Source organism: Penicillium soppii (assembly GCF_028829465.1).
Source record: "Penicillium soppii strain IBT 18220 chromosome Unknown utg000004l, whole genome shotgun sequence".
Taxonomy (NCBI): Eukaryota; Fungi; Ascomycota; class Eurotiomycetes; order Eurotiales; family Aspergillaceae; genus Penicillium; species Penicillium soppii.
This window is the reverse complement of record NW_026643234.1, coordinates 3,694,692-3,718,473: the sequence shown is the minus strand read 5'-3', so window position 1 is coordinate 3,718,473 and position 23,782 is coordinate 3,694,692. Positions and strand designations below refer to the sequence as shown.

At 49.2% G+C, this 23,782-nt stretch overlaps 10 protein-coding genes across 10 annotated transcripts; 5 read left to right on the top strand and 5 right to left on the bottom strand.

Annotated features, from left to right (window-relative positions):
- Positions 1–96: 96 nt before the first annotated feature.
- N7529_004823 (pseudouridine synthase PUS2) lies at positions 97–2,016 on the top strand (the record flags this gene model as incomplete). The annotated part of the gene is made up of 4 exons (XM_057240350.1): positions 97–173; positions 228–431; positions 486–1,700; positions 1,752–2,016. 4 exons carry the CDS (start codon positions 97–99, stop codon positions 2,014–2,016), a joined length of 1,761 nt encoding a protein of 586 aa, XP_057099645.1.
- Positions 2,017–2,472: 456 nt separating this feature from the next.
- Positions 2,473–7,651, bottom strand: N7529_004822 (uncharacterized protein; the record flags this gene model as incomplete). The annotated part of the gene is made up of 10 exons (XM_057240349.1): positions 2,473–2,543; positions 2,603–2,662; positions 2,729–4,872; positions 4,930–4,981; positions 5,037–5,848; positions 5,905–6,008; positions 6,058–6,635; positions 6,688–6,838; positions 6,890–7,057; positions 7,115–7,651. The coding sequence occupies 10 exons, from the start codon at positions 7,649–7,651 to the stop codon at positions 2,473–2,475; spliced, it is 4,677 nt and encodes a 1,558-aa protein (XP_057099644.1).
- A 59-nt stretch (positions 7,652–7,710) lies between these two features.
- On the bottom strand, positions 7,711–10,626 carry N7529_004821 (uncharacterized protein; the record flags this gene model as incomplete). The annotated part of the gene is made up of 1 exon (XM_057240348.1): positions 7,711–10,626. The coding sequence occupies one exon, from the start codon at positions 10,624–10,626 to the stop codon at positions 7,711–7,713; it is 2,916 nt and encodes a 971-aa protein (XP_057099643.1).
- A 630-nt stretch (positions 10,627–11,256) lies between these two features.
- N7529_004820 (sugar O-acetyltransferase) lies at positions 11,257–12,080 on the bottom strand (the record flags this gene model as incomplete). Its single annotated transcript, XM_057240347.1, has 3 exons — positions 11,257–11,334; positions 11,443–11,839; positions 11,947–12,080. 3 exons carry the CDS (start codon positions 12,078–12,080, stop codon positions 11,257–11,259), a joined length of 609 nt encoding a protein of 202 aa, XP_057099642.1.
- A 313-nt stretch (positions 12,081–12,393) lies between these two features.
- On the top strand, positions 12,394–13,305 carry N7529_004819 (protein-S-isoprenylcysteine carboxyl O-methyltransferase; the record flags this gene model as incomplete). Its single annotated transcript, XM_057240346.1, has 1 exon — positions 12,394–13,305. One exon carries the CDS (start codon positions 12,394–12,396, stop codon positions 13,303–13,305), a length of 912 nt encoding a protein of 303 aa, XP_057099641.1.
- A 295-nt stretch (positions 13,306–13,600) lies between these two features.
- pex8 (putative peroxisomal membrane protein Pex17) lies at positions 13,601–15,824 on the bottom strand (the record flags this gene model as incomplete). The annotated part of the gene is made up of 3 exons (XM_057240345.1): positions 13,601–14,152; positions 14,201–15,701; positions 15,751–15,824. 3 exons carry the CDS (start codon positions 15,822–15,824, stop codon positions 13,601–13,603), a joined length of 2,127 nt encoding a protein of 708 aa, XP_057099640.1.
- A 238-nt stretch (positions 15,825–16,062) lies between these two features.
- N7529_004817 (uncharacterized protein) lies at positions 16,063–16,538 on the top strand (the record flags this gene model as incomplete). Its single annotated transcript, XM_057240344.1, has 2 exons — positions 16,063–16,336; positions 16,387–16,538. The coding sequence occupies 2 exons, from the start codon at positions 16,063–16,065 to the stop codon at positions 16,536–16,538; spliced, it is 426 nt and encodes a 141-aa protein (XP_057099639.1).
- Positions 16,539–16,779: 241 nt separating this feature from the next.
- N7529_004816 (WD40 repeat domain-containing protein) lies at positions 16,780–18,764 on the bottom strand (the record flags this gene model as incomplete). Its single annotated transcript, XM_057240343.1, has 4 exons — positions 16,780–18,171; positions 18,228–18,428; positions 18,481–18,596; positions 18,686–18,764. 4 exons carry the CDS (start codon positions 18,762–18,764, stop codon positions 16,780–16,782), a joined length of 1,788 nt encoding a protein of 595 aa, XP_057099638.1.
- Positions 18,765–19,189: 425 nt separating this feature from the next.
- On the top strand, positions 19,190–21,893 carry N7529_004815 (Sterol O-acyltransferase ACAT/DAG/ARE; the record flags this gene model as incomplete). The annotated part of the gene is made up of 7 exons (XM_057240342.1): positions 19,190–19,409; positions 19,463–19,503; positions 19,559–20,555; positions 20,603–20,819; positions 21,226–21,303; positions 21,355–21,490; positions 21,606–21,893. The coding sequence occupies 7 exons, from the start codon at positions 19,190–19,192 to the stop codon at positions 21,891–21,893; spliced, it is 1,977 nt and encodes a 658-aa protein (XP_057099637.1).
- Positions 21,894–22,133: 240 nt separating this feature from the next.
- On the top strand, positions 22,134–23,012 carry pyrG (orotidine-5'-phosphate decarboxylase pyrG; the record flags this gene model as incomplete). Its single annotated transcript, XM_057240341.1, has 2 exons — positions 22,134–22,290; positions 22,339–23,012. The coding sequence occupies 2 exons, from the start codon at positions 22,134–22,136 to the stop codon at positions 23,010–23,012; spliced, it is 831 nt and encodes a 276-aa protein (XP_057099636.1).
- Between the last annotated feature and the right edge of the window lie 770 nt (positions 23,013–23,782).

The window sequence follows — 23,782 nt, the reverse complement described above, 5'->3', positions numbered from 1 at the left end:
TCACCGATCCCCTGTTCATCGCATCTTGGCCCGATCTTATTGGCGCGACCCGTCTGTACCCCGTGCAGTTCTATCAGAGATATTCGAACGGATAAAATGGCCGACAACAAAGGAGGAAGAGGCGGAGGTAGTGGAAGGCGTAAGAACCGCGATATGGGACGAGCCGAATGGAGGTACGTTGACCCAATGGTGATTTCGTACGTCGCATTGTGAGCTAACTAATTAAGTCGTCAAACACTAGATAAACGACAGCGCCTTGAAGAGAAGGCCGAGGCCAAGCGCCGCAGAATAGAAAATGGTGAAGAGGCCGACCTACCTATCTACGCGACTCAATTCTCTAAGGAGGAGATCGATGGCGAAGAGCGGCGCCCCAAGAAGAAGGTCGCGCTTCTGATTGGGTATTCGGGTACTGGATACTCTGGGATGCAGCTGTATGTCCATTTCCGTTTCCATGGGCTCCATTATACTCACATGATATGATATAGGAACGAGAAAGCGCGTACTATCGAAGGCGACCTCTTCTCCGCTCTTGTCAACGTGGGCGCAGTTTCTAAAGCGAACGCGGCAGATCCCAAAAAGTCATCATTTGTCCGTTGCGCCCGCACAGACAAGGGTGTCCACGCAGCTGGCAATGTTGTATCCTTGAAAATGATCGTCGAAGATGAAGATATCATTCAGAAAATCAACGACCAACTTAGTCCTCAAATCCGCGTTTGGGGCTATGAAGTTACAAGCAAGAGCTTCAGTTGCTACCAGATGTGTGATTCCCGGGTTTACGAATATTTGTTGCCGAGCCATTGCCTTCTGCCACCTCACCCAAGCACATATCTTGGGCGAAAGATCGTCGAAATCGCGGAAGAGAAAGGCGAGTTGGATGCCGTGAAGGGCCGTCAAGAAGAAGTCGCAAACTTCTGGGCTGATGTCGATGAGCAATACATCAAGCCAATTCTCGACGCCCTACCCGAAGACATCCGCAAGGTCGTTCAAAAGTCCCTATGGGAAGAAGACACATCCCGTGATGTTCTTCAGCCAACACAAGCCGCAGAGGATATCAAGCCACCAACCGAGATCCCCGCCGAACAGCAGAGCGAACAACCAACTGATGAATCGGGAGAGCCCAAGCCCTTCATCATGGAGCCCCGCCAAAAGGCCATCGTCGATGCAATCAAAGCCGTCAAAGCAGCATATCTGAAAGCTCGCCGCGCCTACCGCGCCCCGGCCTCTCGCATCGCCCGCCTTCAAGAATGTCTTTCCAAATACGAAGGCACCGTCAACTTCCACAACTACACCATCCAAAAGGCATATAACGACCCATCTGCCAAGCGCCACATCAAGTCCTTCAAAGTGAACACAACACCGATCATCATCGACGGCACAGAGTGGCTCAGCCTGAAAGTCCATGGTCAGAGTTTCATGATGCACCAGATCCGCAAGATGGTGGCTATGGCCACGATGATCGTCCGCGCGGGATGCCACCCAGATCGGATTCCTGAAACCTATGGACCCAGTCGCATTGCCATTCCCAAGGCACCGGGCTTGGGATTGCTACTTGAGCGACCTATCTTTGAGGCCTACAACAAGAAGGCGTCAAGTTTGGACCGTCAACCTCTCAACTTTGGACGCTGGGAGGCAGAGATGAATGAATTCAAGCAGCGGGAGATCTATGATAGGATTTTCCGCGAGGAGGAAGAAAGTGCTACGTAAGTTGTGCCTCATTTAGGTTGCAATAATAATACTGACTTTGGCTGCAGCTTTGGTTCTTTCTTCAACCATATTGATCATTTCCCTGTTGCATACTTCCTCTATGTCACCTCTGGTGGTATCCCAGCTGCCAACCTTGCGGCTGCGACTGCGCCTCATGATCCTGGCAGCCCTAAAAATGGTGGCAGAGCTCGTTTCGGCAGCCCTAAGGCTGGTGGCAAAGCTCGAAACGTTCAGCAGGATGTACTCGCCGCTGTTGAGGGCGAGTCGGACAATGACGGTGAAGCCCCAGTTGGCGGAGAAGAGGAGGGTTAAGTGGACCAATCTTAGAAATACTCCCAAATACTCCAAAATTAAATAACGTATATCTTTTGAAATGTTTTGATATGAACGAATTTTTCACGATATATCTCATTATGATCCAATTACAACTAGAGCTTGATGAAATCGCGAGATCAGAAACACTTGCATTTCTATCTCCAAGTAATTATTGACAATGCACGACTCGACCGAGCCACTGGTAAATCAGCCTTACTCCAGCTCATTCATTCATCATGAGCAAAAAAAAAAAAAAAAAAAAAAAGTGCCGGGTTAAACTCGTAGAAAAGAAAATTTAACAGCGAAATTCGTAAAATCCGTGACGTATGAGAATTCGCTTGGTAGCGCAGGCACATATCGCGCTCGCTGAATTCTTGACATTGCAAAAAATGCACAAGAAGAACGAAAGACCGAAAAGACTGAAAAGCAGATTGCAGGAACATTATTTTCCTCTCAAGGAGATCCGCGAACCCCTGTCTCGGAATCAGACATCTCCCATTCTTCAACAGAGGCTACGTCAGAGTCTGTGAATATGTATCAGCAGCGTATTCAAAAATTAAGTGGGGTATGAGTAGCAGCATACCGGAAGCGACGTCATCGGCGGTCTCTTGAAGGGACATTGTTTCGAGAGTGATGAGAAGCTCTAGAAGGTTAAGACTTGTCAGTTCTTGAAATGGAAACCGACTTTCAGGGTGTCATTCGAACTCACCTTTTGTCTTCCTGACTTCTTTTTCATCTTCCTCGCTGTCACCATAAAATGTGTGCAGGCAGTAGTTGATGACGGACATAATACAGTCCAGCTGTCTGGCATCAATGGGTCGAATTTGGTCTTTCACCGCTGCCGTGACCCGCTCAACGCAGGCCTTCTGGAGGCGACGGCCAAGGGAAGAGCGCTCCTCACGCATGATGTTGTACATGGAATCACCATCTTCACCCTGCTCATACCCTTCGCCATCCTGCTGCATGTATGCGAGTTCAGTTGTCTCATCCTTGTCTTCACCATTGAACAGCTCGTTCAGAATGCTCTTCATGTTCTGTCGAACGGTATCTACTCTGTCAATGAGTAGCGTCGGAGCATATGCGGGGAGATGATCAAAACTAAGCTTGGTGAAAGCACGGGAGTCCATTCCCAATCTCTCGTTTGTGATGTCGCAAATTTTGGTGAAGAAGTCCATGTGTTCTTGGCCTCCACTGCTATCAATGGTCTCAACTCCATTTGCAATGAAGGTGATGATATCGTTCACTCTGCTTTCATCTGGACAATGCTGACAGAACGTCACAGCTGCCTCCAGAAAGGCGACACACTCAATAGCTGGATCAATTCTCAAGCCATTTTCCAACGACTTGTGAATTGCGTTTAGGAGGCCTGCCTCGGGCTCTCCGTCCAAAAGTACTGCGAGAATCCCTCGAGCGGCCTGTACTCTGGAAACAGACCAGTGCTTGAAGATTTTCATCAAGATAGACAAAGATCCATCCTCTTCCAGAGGTTGAATCATATCCAGTTCACACTCCCTGGGAGAGAATTTGCCAGTCTCGGCCAAGAACCGTCGCTTCTCGCCGATGGGGGATGGCTTGAGGGAAAGATCAATGTGCTTGAAAATTATCAGGCACAATGACATCAAGTTCAGGTATGAGAAACGACGGCCCTTGTCCATGAGCCGCACGTAGGTGGGATATTGGATTTGCAAGCCTTTCTTGTCTTCGTTATCGATCCACAGGATGTGCAGACAGTATAGAAAGATACCTTGCTCAAGCAGGACTTGAATGGCCAATGGACCGTATGTGCAAATCTTGCAGAAGAATCCAAAGTAGTCCTCCCAGACTCGTGGAGCACATTGTACGTTGGGCCACAGGTTTGCCAGCAAGGGCACAATGTTTGAAATTGCTGTCTCGAATTCAATACGCCATGAGTACCGGTCGTCGTCGTCGGTATTCGGATCGTTTGACAGGGAATGGAGATGTCTCAAGGCATGGTTGATGAGCGAGATGTGTTTTGCCCTGACCTCTGGAACAGTTGTCCTCATCATGATGTTGCGCATTGACGTTTGCCGGTCAAAGACCCACCGAAGGGCTGACTGGGCTGCGCCGGGGCTTCGCTGAATCATGTCAACAAGGTCGTGGAAGATTTCCTGATGGCCCTGGAGCTCTTTGGTGCGTGATACTAATTGCTCGATCGTGTCCATTCCCACGTTCAAGACTAATGTTTCGGCCCTATCTTTGTTGTCGCCCGGGGCCATTTCAACCCACCGCTGAAGCAATTTCTCGACAAAAAATGCGTATTGAGGGTCCAGAAGACAGTAAGTCCGAATGAGCAGTTCGTTGTCCATGGAAATATGATTCTGGATAGAGCCTGGCACAGGGACATGCACAGGTATGTCCGGCTTTGATGGCTTGTACGCGGATTTGGACTTCTCAATGGTGGACACACGCTGGTAAAACAACATGTACGCGCTCCACACTTTGACCTTGGCGGTTCCATTCCCATATTGTGCAGGATCAAACCCACCAAAACAGTGATCTGAAATGGAAGCTGGGTCAAACCTGGAGACTTCCGAGTCATTGAACTCGACCCATGAAGCTTCACCAGCAGGCGAGGGTCGCTCAAGGGTGTATGAGTAGTAGTGGCCAGACTCAGCTGTACCAGTGTGTACAAGAACACCGACCAGTTCAAACATATCTGGTTCGATGGGCTGGTCTGGATCAGCAAGATGCTCAACGGTGTAGGGTGCCATGTCGATGTGGCGCGGGAATTGGAATTCATCGTTGATCTTGCTTCTTAACATGGTGAGCATGTCGAAATCGAACCGTTTCAGGTGAAAGATGAGGTTGTCTGGCACTTCTTTTAGACACGCGCTAAACTAAAATCAGTAAAAGGCAATCAAGTTGCACCTTCATCAGGTCATCACTCACCGCTTCACGGCATCCACATGTCGGCCGCACGAGGTACAGGAGTACTTGTTATCTGCACTTGTTAGAGACGACTTTTTTCACCGCCGTGGAAATCAGGATGAACTTACTGCCCTGCATCGTCTCGCCAGCCACATAGGCCCGCAGGCTCTCCTCAAGGGTTGCTTTGCCCTTGATCTCGCACTGGATAGCGGAGAAGGGCTCTTCTCTCTCCGAGATATGAGGGCATTCCATGGACTTGATCTGCTGAACCAACTGGCCGCCATAGAAAGATCGGAATAACTTCTTCTTTTCTGTGTCCAAGACTTGAGCCTCCCAGCGATCAAATAGGAGGTTGTAAAACTCATCAACGTCCATCTGGACTGTGACATCGATTTGCTCGTTGTCATATGTCCGAATGCTTTCCACGAAATCCTGTGGCTCAATAGCCTTTCTCCAAGTCTCTTGCATCCAGATGAAAAGTTTCTGCGTTTCAAAGAGGAGCTTTTGTGACACTGGATCGGCGATGCGAAGATTTAAAATAAAGTCGCGGAACTCGATATTCATGAAAAGTTGTGTCATGAGAGAATTGAGGTAACAAGTGTTTGAAAGATTTTTGAGCCCTGCATAGCCTTCCGGGGATCTAATCATCACTGATCTATCGAAAGCATACCCTAGATGCGAGGAATCTGCGCGTTCCAGGTTAGCTTGATCAGAAGATGAAACCAAATGGGGCTCCAAACCTCGAGGAATGATGGTGTCCAGAAGCTCCAGAATTCGACCATAAGTCTCATCACTCCGCTGGCACAACATAGTAACAACACTATACAATTTTTGCCGTGTGTAGCTATGCATCATTGGAGTTCGGGGGTCTGCGATGTCCGTTGTCTCGGGTGAGAAATCCGGGAACAAATACTTATTCAAGATCTGTTCGGCAATATCCCTGTTTAAAGGTCAGATGTCTACATTGCTTTGAGTTCGCATGAAAAGAAGACGCACAGATAATCCAATGTGACATTTGCATTGGTAGCGAGCTCAAGGCACCACTCGAGCATAGCAGAAATTCCAATGACCAAAGGGTCAGCCGTCTCACGACCAACAAACTAAAAGTCATCAGCAATGGTTCGGGTTTACATTTTTGGAGTTGCATACCTCTTCAGTCTTGTGGTCAAGTAGAACACCGGTCCATTCTTTCAGATATTCGCTGAAGATAACATCACGAGGCGATCTCTCCGCAACGGAACGGAACATCCACAAAGCGGCAATAAAAAACTCTTCCGACTGGCTAACATGTTGAAGCGTCTGAGGAATGGCACGTACAACCGAACTCCAGACTGTGGCTAGCATGTCAATTCGAATAGGGTTTTCAGCGATCGGGGATTCCTCATCAGCAAGTTTCATTTGCATGTTCAGTGGCTTTAAAGGACCACTCATGATCTTGAGGCGCTCCATTATTTCCTTTCGAATTGGCGTTCGACTCTCATTCAAGAGTAATGACAAGATCAGCTCATCAAATTGCACATGCTGCTTGGCCGCATTCCAGAAATCTCGATCGCGCAATGAAGCTTCGACCAACACTGCAAAGGAGTTGCAAACCAAACTTTGGGCGCATGCGCTAGTCTGAGGACCAATAGGGCCATTGCGGCCTATTTCGAGGAGACTGAGAATACGTGAGACCAAAGACATTGGATCGAAGATGAGAACTGAGTTGCCATCAGTTCGACGGTGCACTAGACATAGTTAGCTGCAATTCACTGACCGAGAGGTGAGTACTCGACATACCGGAGATAGCCAACAGAAGACATTCAACAGCTCTTGACGCAAGCATTGTGGTTATTGAGTTGCCACTAAGCGAGTCGAACAGTTCATCGGACGTCAAAAACGCAACCAGGACCTGAATACTATGAGAGACAAAGTTCTGTTTGGCAGTCATCTACGGCGGTAGTTAGCATGAACTCATTGAGCAGATAGCATATAAACTCACATCTACAGCCAGTGCCACACCGTGAAGACAGATTGAAAGCGTGTGCAATGAATACAAAGCCTTAAATGGTGTGTTCAACGGGAACATGTGCACCTCTGAGTTATCATTGGATTTGACAAGTTCCAGAGCCTGCCCCTGCGGCGGGAAAACAATGAGGAAGTCGATTATCTGCAAAAACATTTGTCAGTATTCAGTGGAAATGGAGCTGGGAAAATAAAAACATACTTGTTGAGCCAAGGCATCCTTCAGATTAAGCAGATCATACAGCTCGTCGAAATGCTTCAACACTTCCTTATCGACAGCGGTCATAGATCGACTCAACCCAGCCGAAGTAATCTCTTGGGCATCGGCAGCCTTTCGAATCATGAGCAGGCCCGAGTCTAGCTTAAGTTCCTTGACCAAAGTATCCGGCCTTTGGAGTAACTCAAGCTTCTGCCCTCCATGAATAAGGCTGAACTTAGAGAACCGACTCAACTGAATGAGCATATCGTTAAGCTCGGCAGCCGTCGATAGACCGCCGACGGTCATCGAGGCTATCTTTGGTGGTGAAGGTCCCCCTCCGAAACACTGATAATGGAAGGTAACAGTGTCACCTTTCAGTGGACGCTCAGCAAAGCTGGGCGGAGAATTGCTTGCGCTTTGAGGTGAGTTGTAACGCGGTCGAGTTCGCAATCCATGCAGCAACTGCCGGAGAAATAGAAGAGATCGACTGAAGACGAGCTCCTCGGTTCCGACTTCCCCATTGCGGCTATCAACTTCCATGGGGTTATCACCATTGGACGTCCCATTGGCAGCTGGCTTTAGCGCCCCTGCTGCGGATTTTAACTGGTCCACACAACGACCAACAAGAGCAACATGGGTAGCATCAATAGCCGATCGGGGGCTCTGCTGATGATCGCGTGGTCCAAGTAGAGGTCGATGGCAAACTTGATAGCGTCGGTCTCGATTGTATGCGGGGGGGCAGTCAAGATGAAGTTCCAAATACGATCCATCCCAGGAACAGAAATTACCTCATCTTCGCCGACAATAGGAGGTGCTTTGATGCGAATATCATAGAACACTGTTTGCTGAGCAAAGCAAAGCACCTCACGCGAGTAGTACTTTGGAAGCACTTCCGGTAGATACTCATGGATGCAACGCTCAATGAATGGATTGAGCTTCGCGGTATGAAGCGTGGCTTCCGCCATTTTCCAAATGATTTGGCGTTCTTCGTGGGCCAGCTTGTCAGACATCAGGATCTGTTTCCACACTATGTTACCAAGCTCCGGCGTGATGGTGTCCGGTGCGAATTGGATGAGGCGGCGCAAGAGTTCCACTCGTGACGCAAACCCATGCTGCAAAGAAAGGTCCTTAGACGATTCATGACCTTGATCAACGAGATGGTGAAGTTCCGTGATCACCAAGCGTGTCAGGTCAAGGTCATGCGCAAGTTTCCAGAGCTCAGTATCATCGCGAGACACCAGGGCATTCAGCACTTGAATGCTACCCGCAGTGCACGCGTTCATCTCGGCGATGTCTTGGATACAACGCTCATAGGTCTCTGCTTTGTCGCTTGGGCTCAATCCAGCTTTGATGAACTGGACCAGCTGTCGGCTGCCGAATTCTTGCATGATCTCTTTCTTTTCGACTGGGAGGTCCTCGGCTCCAGCGCTCTCGCGGATTAGTCGTACACAGAGCTTCAGTGGAATGGCATCCACATGATCGCCATTTGTCATGACACCATAATCTCGATCATAGTACATTTCTTGCATGCGAGGCACCAGTTGTTCACATAGATCGATGATCTGAGCATCATACCGTTCCAGCGGGAACTCGAGCAACTTTGAGCACACATACAGCAAAGCTTTCGACCTGGATGTGTGCATTGGCAAGGTGCGTGCAAGCATAGCCACGATCTCCGAGACGGTCCGATCATCTTGACTATCCGTAATAGCTTTCCATATGACATCTGTGATGTAGTCGTCGTAGGTGCCGGTCACGATCAAGAACCCAAAGATGTTGCTGCTGCGACCTATTAATTGGGGATGGGAGTCGACACTCATTAGATATTCGAGGATCTTGTTTTCGCGCAGGAATTGGACCATGTGCTGCACGAACGGGGCATTGTTATGATGGGAGACATGGTTGCTCCAGAAGCTGACGAGATCGGATTGCATTGTTTCCACGCCGTTTACACGAAGTTCCATCCGACCCTCCATTGCCTGCCTTTTCAAGGCATCGAACTTCCAGGTCCAGACAACGCACATTCTGGTTTGCTCTGGATCTGTGTCTTCGGGGAGCTTCATTGCCAACTCTTTGGCGAGCTGGAGCATGAAGTCGGGATCCGCGCTGCAAAGAAGACTGTAGGCGCGAGAAAGGGAGCTCAGCACATTGAGATTCATGTCACTGGTCACCAGTTGTGATTTCTTCGTCACAAATGTCTGATACACTTTGTCGAAAGCTCGGGCAGTCTCGTAGAAAGATTGCAGACTGGCCGAATCGGCCGGGGAACTGGAAAGTCCCTGGTCACACTCGTAGAAAACAACAGAATTTGACACGACGAAGGGCAAGATTGTAAAAACCTGTGGACATTTGGGAACTAAGGCGAGCACATGGGAAGCATACTGCATAAGAGCGCCAGGCGCATCAAATGGAAGCGATGTGACCTGATCCTTAAGGCGAGCAATGAAACCAAGAGTCTGAGCACGATACCGGCTATGTAGCGCAACATAAAAGGGGGTATTGGGGCTGTTGAATACCCAAGAGAAGGTCTGAAGATAGCGTCGGGAGGTGCTAAGTGGGGGATCGATATTGGCGTCTCCGGTAAATCGGCTGAGAACCGCACTATCCAATCGGACAAGGTGAAGGACAATGCGAGAATAGTTAAGAAAGAAGTCTTCCAAGAACGACCAGAGGTCTTCCACACCATCTAAATGCAGGTCGATCTGTCTGCGTAGTAGACGTTCCACGATCAAGGGCAGGTTTTCCCAAAATTCTAGGTCCGAGGTAAACTCCTCAAGTGTAAGTCGATCAAGCTTTTTCACACATGTATTCATCCAGCGCTGCACTGTGGCAAGTACCACGCTTTCACGTTGGTGACCTGTGATGTGGGTTAGTATTCGACGAATACTACCTTCCCATTGGGTGATGTTCTTCTTACCAGTTTCGATCATGTCACTGATAGCTTTGAGGTTCTCGCGGTGTCGCAACTCATCGTCAAGTTTGGGGAAGGTGTCGGCGAAGTGAATAGTGTCTTCAATCTCGATCACCTCGGGCTCGTTCTGGTCCTGCAATACTTTGTCCAGTGGTCTCCAGGTACTGGTTGAAGATTCTTGATCGATATCTTCGGGTTCGGCGACTTCGATTTGAGGACTTCGGGGCGTGGAAGGGGAGGATGAGAGACAAATAACGTTGGGGGCCATATCGGTGTCTGCCTGGACCTCCCGGTCGTTCTCTGGAATGTTGGGCTCCGAGGGAGCAGAGTTTGAGGGAATAGGGGATTTCATGTTGAGTGTGACTTTGCTAGCAGGACGCTCGAAGTCTGAAGCCTCGTCCATGTCCGAGGCAGGTGCAACGGAGGCCGTACGGGAGGTTCCATCCATTGACAGGGTCGGGCTCACGCCACTTCCGCTGTCAAGACGCGGGCGCTTGCGGGTCGCCTGAGGATCGAGATCCTCCATAGAGTCGTTATCGAAAGGTGCTTCGTTTACGGGCGTGTCTGGTGGGGTGTAAGAGCTATCTGGCGGGGGTGCAGCCATGGCATTTTTCGCGAGCTTAGAAAGGATAAGTCAAAGTCACGCGTGAAATGAAAAAATAATAAGGTAGGAGTAGGTTGAGGAGAAAGAAAGGAGAAGTAGGATTGAAGAGAAGGTGAAGGTCAAGAGATAAAGCGGTCGACAGCTTTTTTCGACGCGCCAAAAGACCAGTGACGTTTTGCTGTGGAGAGAAGGACAAACGATCGACACTAACAAAGCTCGGGCAAACTTCACGCGTTTCTGAATTGTGTTTGGTTTTTTGGTGATTTTGATTGTAATTGCAGAGAGGGAAACAAAAAGAATCACCGTAATAATTGGCTGGATCTTGATTTATTATACACTAATCCATATTATATGCAGGTTATGCTCTCCAAGGTTACAGTATGTAAAGTTGACTTCACTGTATAGATTGCACAACCCCATATGCAACTGCATTGACTTAACCCCTTGGCATGTTAACTTCATATAGCTCTGATGTTTCTTCTATTCATATTGAAAGCATCTTTATCTATATCGTCGAATGGACCGGGCCTGCATGGCATATATGTAACATGGAATTTCATCAATCCTTTCATTTCTCTTGTAAACGGATGTCACCTTGGAGTAAAATTCACTCAATTGAATGAAATATATTCACTCCGTCATAGTAGTTTCAATGCGACGAATGATCTTGGCTGGATTTCCGGCAACAAGGTGGAAAGCGGGCACATCCTATGGAGTCATATGTTAGCATACAACAAAGTGCCTAGGTGGACATGTTGTAATGTAGATAAGAAACTTTCATAATAAGCTCTGTCGTCGAGAAATGCAGATTCTTACCTTTGTAACCACACTTCCAGCTCCAATGGTACACCCTTTACCAATAGTGATACCAGGAAGAACAATAACATTGCCAGCAAGCCAACAATCCTCCCCAATAACAACCGGTTTCCCAGTCTCGGGTCCCTCGGTCCCGTTTCGCAAGGCAGGATCAAGTGGATGAGTCCCGGAGTAGATGTTGACACCAGGTCCAAATAAGGTCCGAGCACCAACAGTGATGGGACACGTATCAATGAAAACACAATTGGAGTTGATGAAAACACCTTCTCCAAGCTTGACATTGAACCCGTAATCTACCTTCACGGGCCCTTCTACCCAGGGTTCCCGTTCGAGGAGAGCTTCATCGGCAACTGGATCATCCAGCTTTGATGGCAGTGGGGTCTTGTCTTCGGTGATACTATAGCGATGTGTTAGTAGATGCATGCAAATATACATGCGGATGTATGTATGTATCTATTAATAGCTTTAGGGAGGTCGTAAAACTTTCGGTCGGAGACGACTCACTCTTTCCACATCTCCACAAGTTGCCGCCGAGATGCCTCATCAGCTTTGTTAAACCGAACACAAGCCCATCTGCAGCGTGTTCGAGCTGCAATTAAGTCCGGGGTGAAGGCGCGATAGAGCTCCCCGCGGAGCATTTTTTCTCTCTGTAGGTTGAGACATAGTCGAATAATTTCCAGAACCCCAGTTCAGAAATTGGAAAAAGAAGAGAAACAGCAGCCAGTGCGCACCCTTACACTCCCGATTTGGGAAGGGCCATAGATGTGGGGGGATGTGTCATCGGCAAGTCGGGCCCCGGAGGCACTCACCGGAGATAAACATTTGAATGGCATCGGTCTTGTATTGTTCTCAAAACAAAGAAAAACACTCACTCGCCCAGAAATTCAAACCCTAATTCCCTCGAAATGTTCCTACTCTCGCACACCTAAACGGAGTCCAGACCGAACAAAAATGTCTACCGCAAAAAGCACCTCAGTCTTCAACGAAGGATACGGAGACACCGACTCTATCTTAGCCCCAGCCAACCAACAAAACGGAGGCAAGCGCGCCTCATTCAACACATCCCCACCTTTGCCCGAAGCTCGTGACCGCAGCGACAGCCCCGAAGGCATTCAAGACACCGACGACATGGACTCCTCCGACGCTGAGTTTAGCCTACCCTCGCTCCACGCCTCCAACTACCCAGACGGCAAGATGTCATTGGCAGGGATTTCACTGCGCGCAATGCTCCTTGGAACTTCACTTGGCCTGACATTTAGTCTAGCATTACTCCTGAGCACCGTATACCCGACACCCTTCTGGCGCGTGCCGTTCTTTGTCGCCTCATTGAGCCTGTTCCATTTTCTGGAATTTTACGTGACGGCACAGTATAACACGCGGTATGCAACGGTTTCTGCATTCCTGCTCTCGTCAAATGGGTGGGCGTATAATGTTGCGCATGGATCTGCGATCGTCGAGTGCATTGTGTCGCATTATTTCTTCCCCGGGCAGACATCGTTCGGTCAACTGGTTACTGTGACCGAACCAGTATTTGGCAGCGAGGTGTCACTGCTGCTTGTTGTCGGCTTTGTGCTGTTGGTCGTTGGGCAGATCGTTCGGACCATTGCTATGGCGACTGCTGCTAGTAACTTCAATCACCATGTTCAGAGTCAGCACCAGGAGGGCCACGTCTTGGTCAAAAGTGGTCTTTATGGCTACTTGCGGCACCCGAGTTACTTTGGCTTCTTCTGGTGGGGACTTGGAACCCAGCTGGTTCTGGGAAATGTGGTATGCTTTGTTGGGTATGCACTGGTGCTGTGGCGGTTCTTCTCGAGCAGAATCAAGCGTGAGTTGTCTGCGTTTCCCGATGGCGTCCCTTGCTAATATGTGTTGACAGGCGAGGAAGCTTACTTAATATCTTTCTTCGGCGAAGAGTATGTCCAATATAGAAAGACTACTCCTGTGGGGATTCCAGGTATCTAGTAAGGGATTTGAATTCGAACACGAAACAAGTTTGTATGTATGGAATAGTGTAAGTGCACAAAAGGAAATGGTTTCAAAACTTCCAATGGAACGGACCAATAGATTAGAGACCTGGTATATAGTGAGGATATATGTATAGACATGATCATGCCCGAAGGAAAAGTAGGCTGGCTGCAGAATTTTCCAATTGCTATCTTTATAGCTTACTTTCGGGCGCCACATCTCCAACTGCGCCACTCATGTAAGGTCCGCTATCATCTGACTCGCCTGGAGCGCCGTTGGCAGTCTCGGCACCGAAAAGGACGAGTTCACGCCCGCCCTCGGTGCTCCACCAAGTGACACAGCAGTGGGCGCGATCGACATCCATCTCACCACCGGCCAAGGCTTCCCAGAACCGGTCAATACAAGTGTGGCGCATGCTCCGGTCAGAGATTGCATTGATCAGCTGCGCTGCTAGGGGGAGCCATTCTTTGAGATCATCGACCCGAAGGAACGCAAGGGAATCGAGAAGGGCTAGTGTCAGAACTGCTTGTTCAGAAACAGGTGGACTTTGGCTCATGTCCGGGTTTGGACTTTTCTGTGGGATCAGAGTAGAGGATGCGTTCAACGCACGGTCATGAACAACTTCCAACAAGATGGAGGGTAGAAGAGGTTGGGTATTCGCTAAGGGTGAAGGAGGTGCTGTAATCTGTATGACGGTTTTGAAAGCAAGGCGGAATTGGCGCGCGGAAAGGTTGTTGGGGAAAACCTATTGACAATCAGCATGGATATTAGGAGCCAGAGCGGCAAAACTCACTGCAAAAAGGTTTTCAATATAAAAGGGGAGGTGTTTGGCAGCTAATTCCGAGTTATGAGGAATAGCAAAAACAACAAGCACTAAGCTGTGAGCAGCTTCGAAAATCTCCAAAAGAAGGCTGTTGGCACCCGCAGCAAGATAAGGGAAAGCAGCAGCTAAGAGCAATTCCTCGCTTGTCTCCGGGGATAAAACCAGAGGAAAGTGTTCTGCGACATTCAAGAAGAACAGGTCTAGACATCGTTCGACTGGATGAGCAGGAATCTGGCCAAGATCGCTTGGCTTGATACTTCGCAGAAAGTTCTCGGCGAGGACAGGATATTGTGAAAGAATATCGATGGCCGTCAAGAGCACGAATGTCTGTTGCGACGAAGCATTCTGGCCGATTCGAGAAGATATGAAATACATATTGCGAAGAATATGAAGACACTGCATCGATAAATACGGAGCACCTGAATTGTCAAAGTCAGTCCCATAGTGATAATCATCATTGGAGTGCAACTTACTACTGCTAGCAGCAAGAGCCGGATCATTGATGGTTCTCCCCAGCACAGCCCGGAGAGTGATAACGATTGAGTATAAGCAATTTCGTAATGTCTTCCAAAGCGCAGGAAGAGTGATTTCCCGCGATTCAGCGTCTAAAAACTCGACTTCCTCCGCAACATCAATCTCGGACAATTTATTCTGCCGCCATTGCACCATAAGCGTCCGAACAAAGTCCGCTAAGTAATCAACGGTATGAGCAACGATTCTTGGATCTTGCACATTATCAATGGAATGTGATATAAGACGTGACAGAGGACCAAGTGTTGATACAAGAGGACGAGCAGATACCGCGGATACGATCGCAAATGTCGGAGAATTGGAAGACCACTTGAACTGTTTCCCGGGAGCCTCAACAACATCCTGATCGATAGATCCCAAAAAGTATCCACCCTCAAGGCCCTCGGAAGAAAAGAACGCCGATTGAATCATCGCCGGAAGCAAGCGATCGTAGTCGAGCTTGCCCCTCTCGAAATCCGACAGCAGCTCAAAGGTATAGTTCAAGACCATAGTGATACACTGGCCATCGATGCCGGTCTCCGGGCCTAATTCTTGTAGCGCCAATTGTGCCGCCGTCGCAAGTGCTGATTCGAGTTTAATCCGTATATGCCGTGGTAAGCCTTGTCGGTTCTGTCCCTCGAATCCCATCAGGATTCCACCTAGCAGAAGCATGTGCCTCCACCGCGGGGACTTCTCGTCGGCGCCCTCCGCAACCGCCTTGACCCACGCTTCGCACTCGATCTTTCTATTCCGTCCATACGGTATGCGCGGTTCGTCGGTGGTATCATTCTGTAAAACAGCGATGGCGGAGGTGTTGAAGACGCTGAGGATTTTGCGGCATGCCTGTAGGTCGACGGGGTGGCTCCAAAGGGAAGGTGCCGTAAGAAGCTGTGAAGAAAGAAGAGTCAAGTTTAGAGGATTTCCCAGCATAGACAGGAAGCTAGTAGCCGTAGGAAGAAGACTAGATAGTTATTAGCCTAACGTTGCGCGGCCGGAACAGGAACACTTACCCGGCAGCATCTTGGAAACTGGAAGTCGTCTGCAGCGACCGCAGCAGGGTAGCCAGAGATCGTTCGGTCGCCATTGAAAAGACTGGTGGGATACTCCCAGGCTCACATCACATTGCTCAGGAGATCAATCGCGGAGAACCCCAGACCAGCCGAGGTCCGGGTGCGGAGGCAAACAGTGCAAACAAGCATCGTCATTTCCGAATGTCCAGACTTGCCTTTTTGAGACGCGACTCAATTGCAGACCTTGGAGTGACAATGACATTTTTTTCTTCATAATTGTATTCGCTACAGTTGAGCTGCTGCTACATTTCGATGGCCAATAATCGTGTTCCGATCAACTACGAAGTTCCTTCTTTCCCGTCGTTGTATGATCCCCTGCCGTCGCATCACCAGCAAGCGTATTACCTATACTACACAAAGGATATATGGCGCTTCACACTGTTCTGGACGCTGGTGTTCTATGCTGCAACCCATCTTACAGTCGCCGGCTGCGCTGTATTGACACACTTCCGTAATTGGAACGTGATATGGATTGTACCATTAGTGTATAGTTTCATTGCAGGGTTGGAAGGCCTTCTGGCTGGAAGTATAGTTGGGCTTGTGTAAGTGGATCAAATTGATCCTTTCATCTTAAAGGTCGAGTTGCAGCTGATTTCTCTGGGTTTAGTCTCGGGGCAGTTTATGAAGCAGGCAATTTCAGGATGTCGACTTGGCTACCTGTGATATGGGGTGGTGTCAATGTCATGGTCCTAATTGTCACTAGCTTTCCTATGCAAGGCGGTCTCTGAATGACATTTGAGCAACTTGCAGCTCAACGACACCATTCACTACAAACAACTGTCTACGCTAGCCTCGTCTACGAATCTGCAAGGAGTGGGAACCTATAAATTTCCTAAATTTCCTATGATACAACTGGGAATTGAGATTTTAAAACAGCGCCGTTGACCTGCATCATAATGGCCATGCTATATCCTGTACGCCGAACCCATACCGACTGAAGCATTCAAACAGAATTGTTCAAATGGCTCATCACCGCCTCTGATTTGCTTCTGGCATGTGACCGCCCAGACCAGGCAATCCGCCAAATCCACCAGGGAAGCCTGGATTGTTTGCCATGGCTTGCAGATTAAGGTTTTGTGGCATGGGGAACCCTTGGAGCTGCTTTTGCAATTGTACCAGATCCATGTTCATCGGCGGAGCTCCATTCATACCCGGCATAGAAAGTCCAGGCATTCCGGGATTTGGTGTATTTGATTGAGATGGCTGTTGCTGGGTTGACATGAGCGCAGCCAAACGATCCGGATTCATCCCACTCATAACGCCAGGTGGCGGAGGCAGGGCATTGCCAATACCAGGTAGCAAGCCTGGGCCGTCAGGCTGAGAGCCGGCCGGCGGCGCACTTTGGATACCTGGCAGAGCGGAAGCACCTGGGCGTCGTTGGTCAACCAAACTGTCGGCTTCGTCCTGCATCTCTTGCTCCTCGTCATCCCGCATCTGTTTCCGGCCAAATCCACGGTTCCATGTTCCTTGAGCTTCGGCTGCTTCTTCGCCGATGTGGAAACGGTCTTTCATGTAACTAGTCTCACCCGGTCGAGTTCGTGACCAGAAACGAGTGAAGTTATCCTTGGATCCAGATGCAAGGATATGACCCAACGGGTGCCAGTCTAATGACCAAATCGTAGCTCCGTGAGCGTATTGAACCCGATGTGCTGGGTAGATCACCTGCGGCGGGGTGTTGGCTGGGTCCGGGCTGTCATATGGCGCCACAGTAGGAATCTGGCCGCTGGGCAGGTTCGGCTCGTCGAGTAGATAGTGGTAGAGAGAACCGTCCTCGGCACCAGTCGAAATCAGGTTGCTGTGGATGGGGTGCCATGTCAATGAAGAAACCGGCTTCTCGTGGCCCCGCAGAATGCAAATATCGCGCATCATGCGCAGATCAAATACCCTCGCAGTCTGGTCCCGTGATGAGGTAGCAAGAAGATTGCTATTCACCCGCGAGAACCGCGTGGAAGTGACCGTGTTTTTGTGGCTGTGAAGGGTAGTCAAGCATCGACCGGTGCGTGGGTCCCAGAATTTGACCTGGTGGTCCTTCGATCCGGAAACAATCAGACCCTTGGTTGGGTGCCAGTCACAGGACTTGACATCCCAGTTGTGTCCGGTCAGAGTGGTGTCAGCGGTTCGGGTGGTAAAGTCGAAGATCTTGAGTGTTGTGTCATCGGAAGCAGAAAGGAATTTGGTATCGCTGGGTGCCCAGGACAGATCGCGAACAGCATCGTGGTGGGCGTCATCAATCGTTTCGACGTTGTTGAAGTTGGGTCGCCAGTACTTGATGTCTCCTCTTTGTCCGCCGGAAACCAGCCAATCCTGACTATGAGCCCATGCTAGTGATGTGACACCGGCTTGGATTTGATCATAGTGTGCCTTTGAGTATTTCATATTAGTGACATTTACCAACCGCAAAAGCTGGAAATACCCACGTCCATCACCGTCTCGAAATTGAATGCTGTTCCATTCCAGAGCATAAACTCTCCCGTATGACCGCCGGTCAACAGCCTTCTTCCCTCAGGGGTCCATCGCACTACGACGATAGGTTTCTTTGATTTTCCGATCGATTGGTGCAGGTGTCGGACGGGAATAGTATCGACAGCCGAATATGGTCGCGCCATTGGGGGAAGAACCTATCGGGCATCAGTATCTTTGTTCTGCAGAGTGGGACTTCACGCGACATACATCGACCGCAAAGCTGGGGCTCGGTCGCTCTGCTTCTAGTCGATATCCTCCTTTGTATCGCGGTTGCCGCGTGCGCATCCATTGTACCATCGAAGAACCATAATCAGTGACGAGTCCTGCGATGATTGTCTGTTAGTACTAAGCAAAATGAATCAAAAGCTCCAGAGTTCATTAAATCGAAAGCAGCTTTGATATTCAAACATACGTGGTCTGCGAGGTCCGACTGGACCGTCGAAATTCTTTCCAAATCGGCCTCCTTCGCCTCCATCCTCGTAGTAGGCCATCGCGGCCAGTCAAAAAGCTTTACCGGATCAAGATCGGATCATCCAGGTAAACTCGAAGACGTATTCAAGCTCAAACAAACCAAAGGCTGAAGCTTCAAGAATGGGAGAAAGTCGAAGCTCGGAGCGCAGGATCCCCTTGACCACATTGGAATCTCATTGGCTGCGGGTTTATCTGCAAGCGCTATGATGCTCCCCCCGCCATGTCAAGTCCAGGCCATATTAACAACCGTTGGGACTTACTTTAGTCTTTTTAGTCCCTTTTTTCCCTTTTCTTCTCTTTCTCTTACTATTTCTTTTTTCGATCTGCCATGCTGAAGTGTGGCCTTACCACTCGTTTGCTTTAATATTGCATTGCAGTACCGTCGGAGCTCCGGATTGGAGCTTAGACCCTTCAAATATCGCACTGCCAAGGTTGCAAAGTTGTCATGACTTCTCGCACAGAAGCCATGACTAGCGAGGAATCGCAGGACAACTCGGCGAACGGGGCTGTTCACGATGAACCCCGTACTATTTCGTCAAAGAAACGCAGTAAATATCGCCATGTAGCTGCATATCACTCCAAGCTACAACATTCAAGTCTCAGTCGCGAAGCTGATGTTTTGCCTAATTTCCTGGGCTTTCGAAATCTCATGGTGCTGGTACTTGGTAAGGGTCACTCAAAAATTGAGATCTATGGTATAGGCTGATTGTTTCAACAGTGGCGATGAACCTGCGACTGATTATTGAGAACTTCATGAAAGTGGGTAATCCAGCGACACAAACTATTGTCTGAAACTAATACATGATGTCTATAGTATGGTGTTTTGATTTGTATTAAATGCCATGACTACCGCAGGCAGGACGTCATTCTCGGATCTATCTTGTTTGCTTCGGTGCCATGCCATTTGCTCGTTGCCTACATCATCGAACTGTCGGCAGCCACCGCAGCGAAGCAGACAGTGGGCCGCCAGAAGAAGACAGATGAAGAAAAGGAGCGTGACCAAAAAGACTTTCAATCAACATGGCCGTATACTGCTTTCCTGCACACATTGAATGCCACTCTGTGTCTCGCAGTGACCAGCTACGTGGTATACTTCTACATTCACCACCCGGGGATCGGTACAATCTGCCAACTCCACGCGATCATCGTATGGTTGAAGAATTGCTCGTATGCCTTTACAAACCGTGATCTCCGTCTCGCACTGCTGAATCCCTCTGCGGACCCGGGTTTGCCTAATATCTACTCCACATGCCCTTACCCGAGCAATATTACCATCAAGAACTTGGGTTATTTCTGGCTTGCCCCTACACTAGTCTACCAGCCTGTCTACCCACGGACTCCATCCATTCGATGGTCGTTTGTCGCAAAGCGCCTTGCAGAGTTCGTGGGCCTTGCGGTGTTCATCTGGCTCCTGTCTGCCCAGTATGCGGCGCCGGTACTGCGGAACTCGATTGACAAGATTGCCGTGATGGACATTACCTCAATCCTCGAGCGAGTGATGAAACTGTCTACCATTTCACTGGTTATCTGGCTGGCCGGATTCTTTGCATTGTTCCAGGCACTGTTGAATGCTCTGGCCGAGATTATGCAGTTTGGAGATCGCGAGTTCTACACCGACTGGTGGAACAGCTCCAGTCTGGGTGTGTATTGGCGATCGTGGAACCGACCTGTTTACCTTTTCATGAAGCGACACGTCTTCTCGCCCCTAGTGGGTCGTGGCTGGAGTCCTCTCGCTGCAAGTGGGATGGTGTTCACGCTGTCTGCTATTCTTCACGAAATGCTCGTTGGTATTCCCACTCATAACTTCATTGGTAAGTTGCCATTCTCAGATAGACAACTCTTATGCTAATCATTTCAGGTGTTGCATTCTTGGGGATGATGTTCCAGCTACCATTGATCATGCTCACCACGCCTTTTGAAAAAATGCGCGGACCATCGGGTAAGGTGATCGGTAACTGCATCTTCTGGGTTAGTTTTTGTCTTGTTGGACAGCCGCTTGGAGCTCTCTTGTACTTTTTCGCCTGGCAGGCTAAGTACGGGAGCGTGAGCCGCATGGCACCTCTTAACGCGACAGTGTAAATTTAGGTTGGATAGTATTTCAACCAATTCGCATATAGCTCCTATGCTGGAATGTGCTCCGGATCTCGTCGAAAATGTAGGGTTGATCCTTGAGAGGCAATGCGACTCGATCTTCACCCTTGAGATATGTCCCCAGCCGCCCGCAGTACCAAAATCAATCCAGTGTGAAATTTCAATTACCTCGCGCATAAATAAAAGCCGAAGGACAGAGACAAAACCAAAACATTGTATAGCAACGTAGAGCTTGGAATCGAATAGAAAGAACACGGGGACCAAACCGCCGGATGAAACGGGTACAGGTTGCGCCGACGGGTAGTCGGGGTTTGATGACCCCGATCCACATATAAAGGAGCTGGAGCTGGACCAAATCACAACACAAAGCCACGAACTCACATCATTCAGACTTGAGCCACTTATTGTTCATCTTAATCTAAAACAACTTCACATCATGGTTGCATTCATTGTTCCTGGAAACTACGGGTACGTTACCATGCAGGTACAAACCATTCGTACACGACTAACACAGCCTAGCGCCGTCATTGGCGTCGCTCTCGGCGCCATTCCCGTCCTGGGATTCATTCACGGTTGTATCACTGGCAGCCTGCGCAAGGAGGCTAAGGTACCCTACCCCCACAGCTATGCCTCCATGGAGCAGTGCAAGGAAAATGTTCGTATACACCAACCCCGAAGCCCTCTGCCATTAGATAATTCCATCATTATATGTATCCATGGATATTTATTTATGTGCATATGTATCTTCCAAACTTACTGACATATAAAAGGCCAAAGCTGAGAAATTCAACTGCGCTCAGCGCGCCCACACCAACTTTCTCGAGAACGCCTCCCAGACCATGCTTTTCACCCTGGTCGCTGGTTTGAAGTACCCCGAGTATGCTGCTGGTCTTGGTGCTCTGTGGGTGTTCTTCCGCGCTCTATTCCTGTATGGCTATGTCTACTCCGGCAAGGCCCAGGGTAAGGGCCGCCTGATTGGCGGGTTCTTCTGGCTTGTGCAGGGTGCGCTCTGGGGAATGAGTGTATTTGGCGTTGGACGGGACTTGCTTTCTTTCTAGAAAACTAGCAAACCACAATTGAAATGTATTTTTATGAGTTAGAAATCCTTCTTACAATGCATGTAGTTAGTGTGCATAGTACTTACAGTATAGACAGTCCCACTATGACAGTTCCGGGGATTGCCCCGCTGTGGCAGAAAAAGTTTCCCTCTTCTCTCGGTTACTCTGCATTTTGAATTGCCTATAGACTCACCCTATAGTTGATCAAACGCATTTGGTCTCCTTCGTATATATTTCACCATGTCCTCCAAGTCGAAATTGACCTACGGCGCCCGCGCCCAATCCCACCCTAACCCCCTCGCGCGCAAGCTCTTCCAAGTCGCCGAAGAGAAAAAGAGCAATGTGACCATCTCCGCCGACGTGACCACCACAAAAGAGCTCCTAGACCTTGCCGACCGTATGTAAGCCAAGCCTCCGAAAGATTCAATCCACTAACAATTCCCAGGTCTGGGTCCCTACATCGCCGTGATCAAAACGCACATCGACATCCTCTCCGACTTCAGCCAAGCGACAATTGACGGTCTCAATGCCCTAGCCGCCAAGCACAACTTCCTCATTTTCGAAGACCGCAAATTCATTGATATCGGCAACACCGTTCAAAAGCAATACCACAACGGTACCCTCCGCATCTCCGAATGGGCCCACATCATCAACTGCTCCATCCTACCAGGTGAAGGCATCGTCGAAGCCCTCGCCCAAACAGCCCAGGACCCCACCTTCCCCTACGGCTCCGAGCGTGGCCTCCTCATCCTCGCTGAAATGACCTCCAAGGGATCCCTCGCCACCGGCTCCTACACCTCCGCCTCTGTCGATATCGCCCGCAAGTACCCCAGCTTCGTGCTAGGCTTTGTGTCGACCCGCTCCCTTGGCGCGGTTGACGCGAGTGTCGCCCCCGGGCAGGATGAGGACTTTGTCGTTTTCACTACTGGTGTGAACCTCTCGTCTAAGGGCGATAAGCTCGGTCAGCAGTATCAGACGCCTCAATCGGCTGTGGGTCGCGGGGCGGACTTCATTATCTCTGGTCGGGGTATTTACGCAGCGGCGGACCCGGTCGAGGCTGCCAGGCAGTACCAGCAGCAGGGATGGGAGGCGTATCTGGCCCGTGTTGGTGCGCAATAGAGTTAGCCTTTTTGTAATGTGTGCACATGTGGTTATGCATAATGAGGATCTGATGGCGTGCTACAATTATAGACTTTTCATCTGCTTTGCACATCTCCGAGAGTACTATCTAAAGGGTTTGCCGCGGGGACGTAAGGGGATAGCTTCAAGGTTTGTAGATTTGAGTTACGCGTGTCAACTAACTGCATGTGCTTGAATTTTCCGAATCATGCAATCAGATAACCGATAGATATTACTATTAGTCTGGGTGATTTCAGCTGGTCAGCTAGCAAGCTATCTGACTACATGAAACTGATAGCTCAATTTGATAAGGCTATTCCCAATAGATAAGACTGTACTTTGACGGGATGGCACGGAACTAGAAGTAGATCCGAACAGGATTCATTATCTTCGTACATGCAACATATTCTTTTTAAAGCTTGAAGCAAATACACATGCGGTCTTGACGTAAATCGGATCTGGATCTACAACGTCGTACATCTGATCTCTCATACTATGATCATCCAAACCGACTGATAGAACCCTACGGAGTGCATACGTATATAGTACTATATTACTACATCATCATGTACAATATTGTAGAAGCAATGCCGAGAGTTATGCCCAGATATGCCCAGACTCCCCAACCAAGGTAGTTCCTTCCTTCTCCCGTCGATCGGCTAACCCCCTCTCAGTTCAGCCAGTCACATCAATGAATTTAGTTTCAACCCCAGATAACTTAGTTCTTATCGAGCCCGATCCACTATTTCGTGCCGAGCTGTAACACTTCC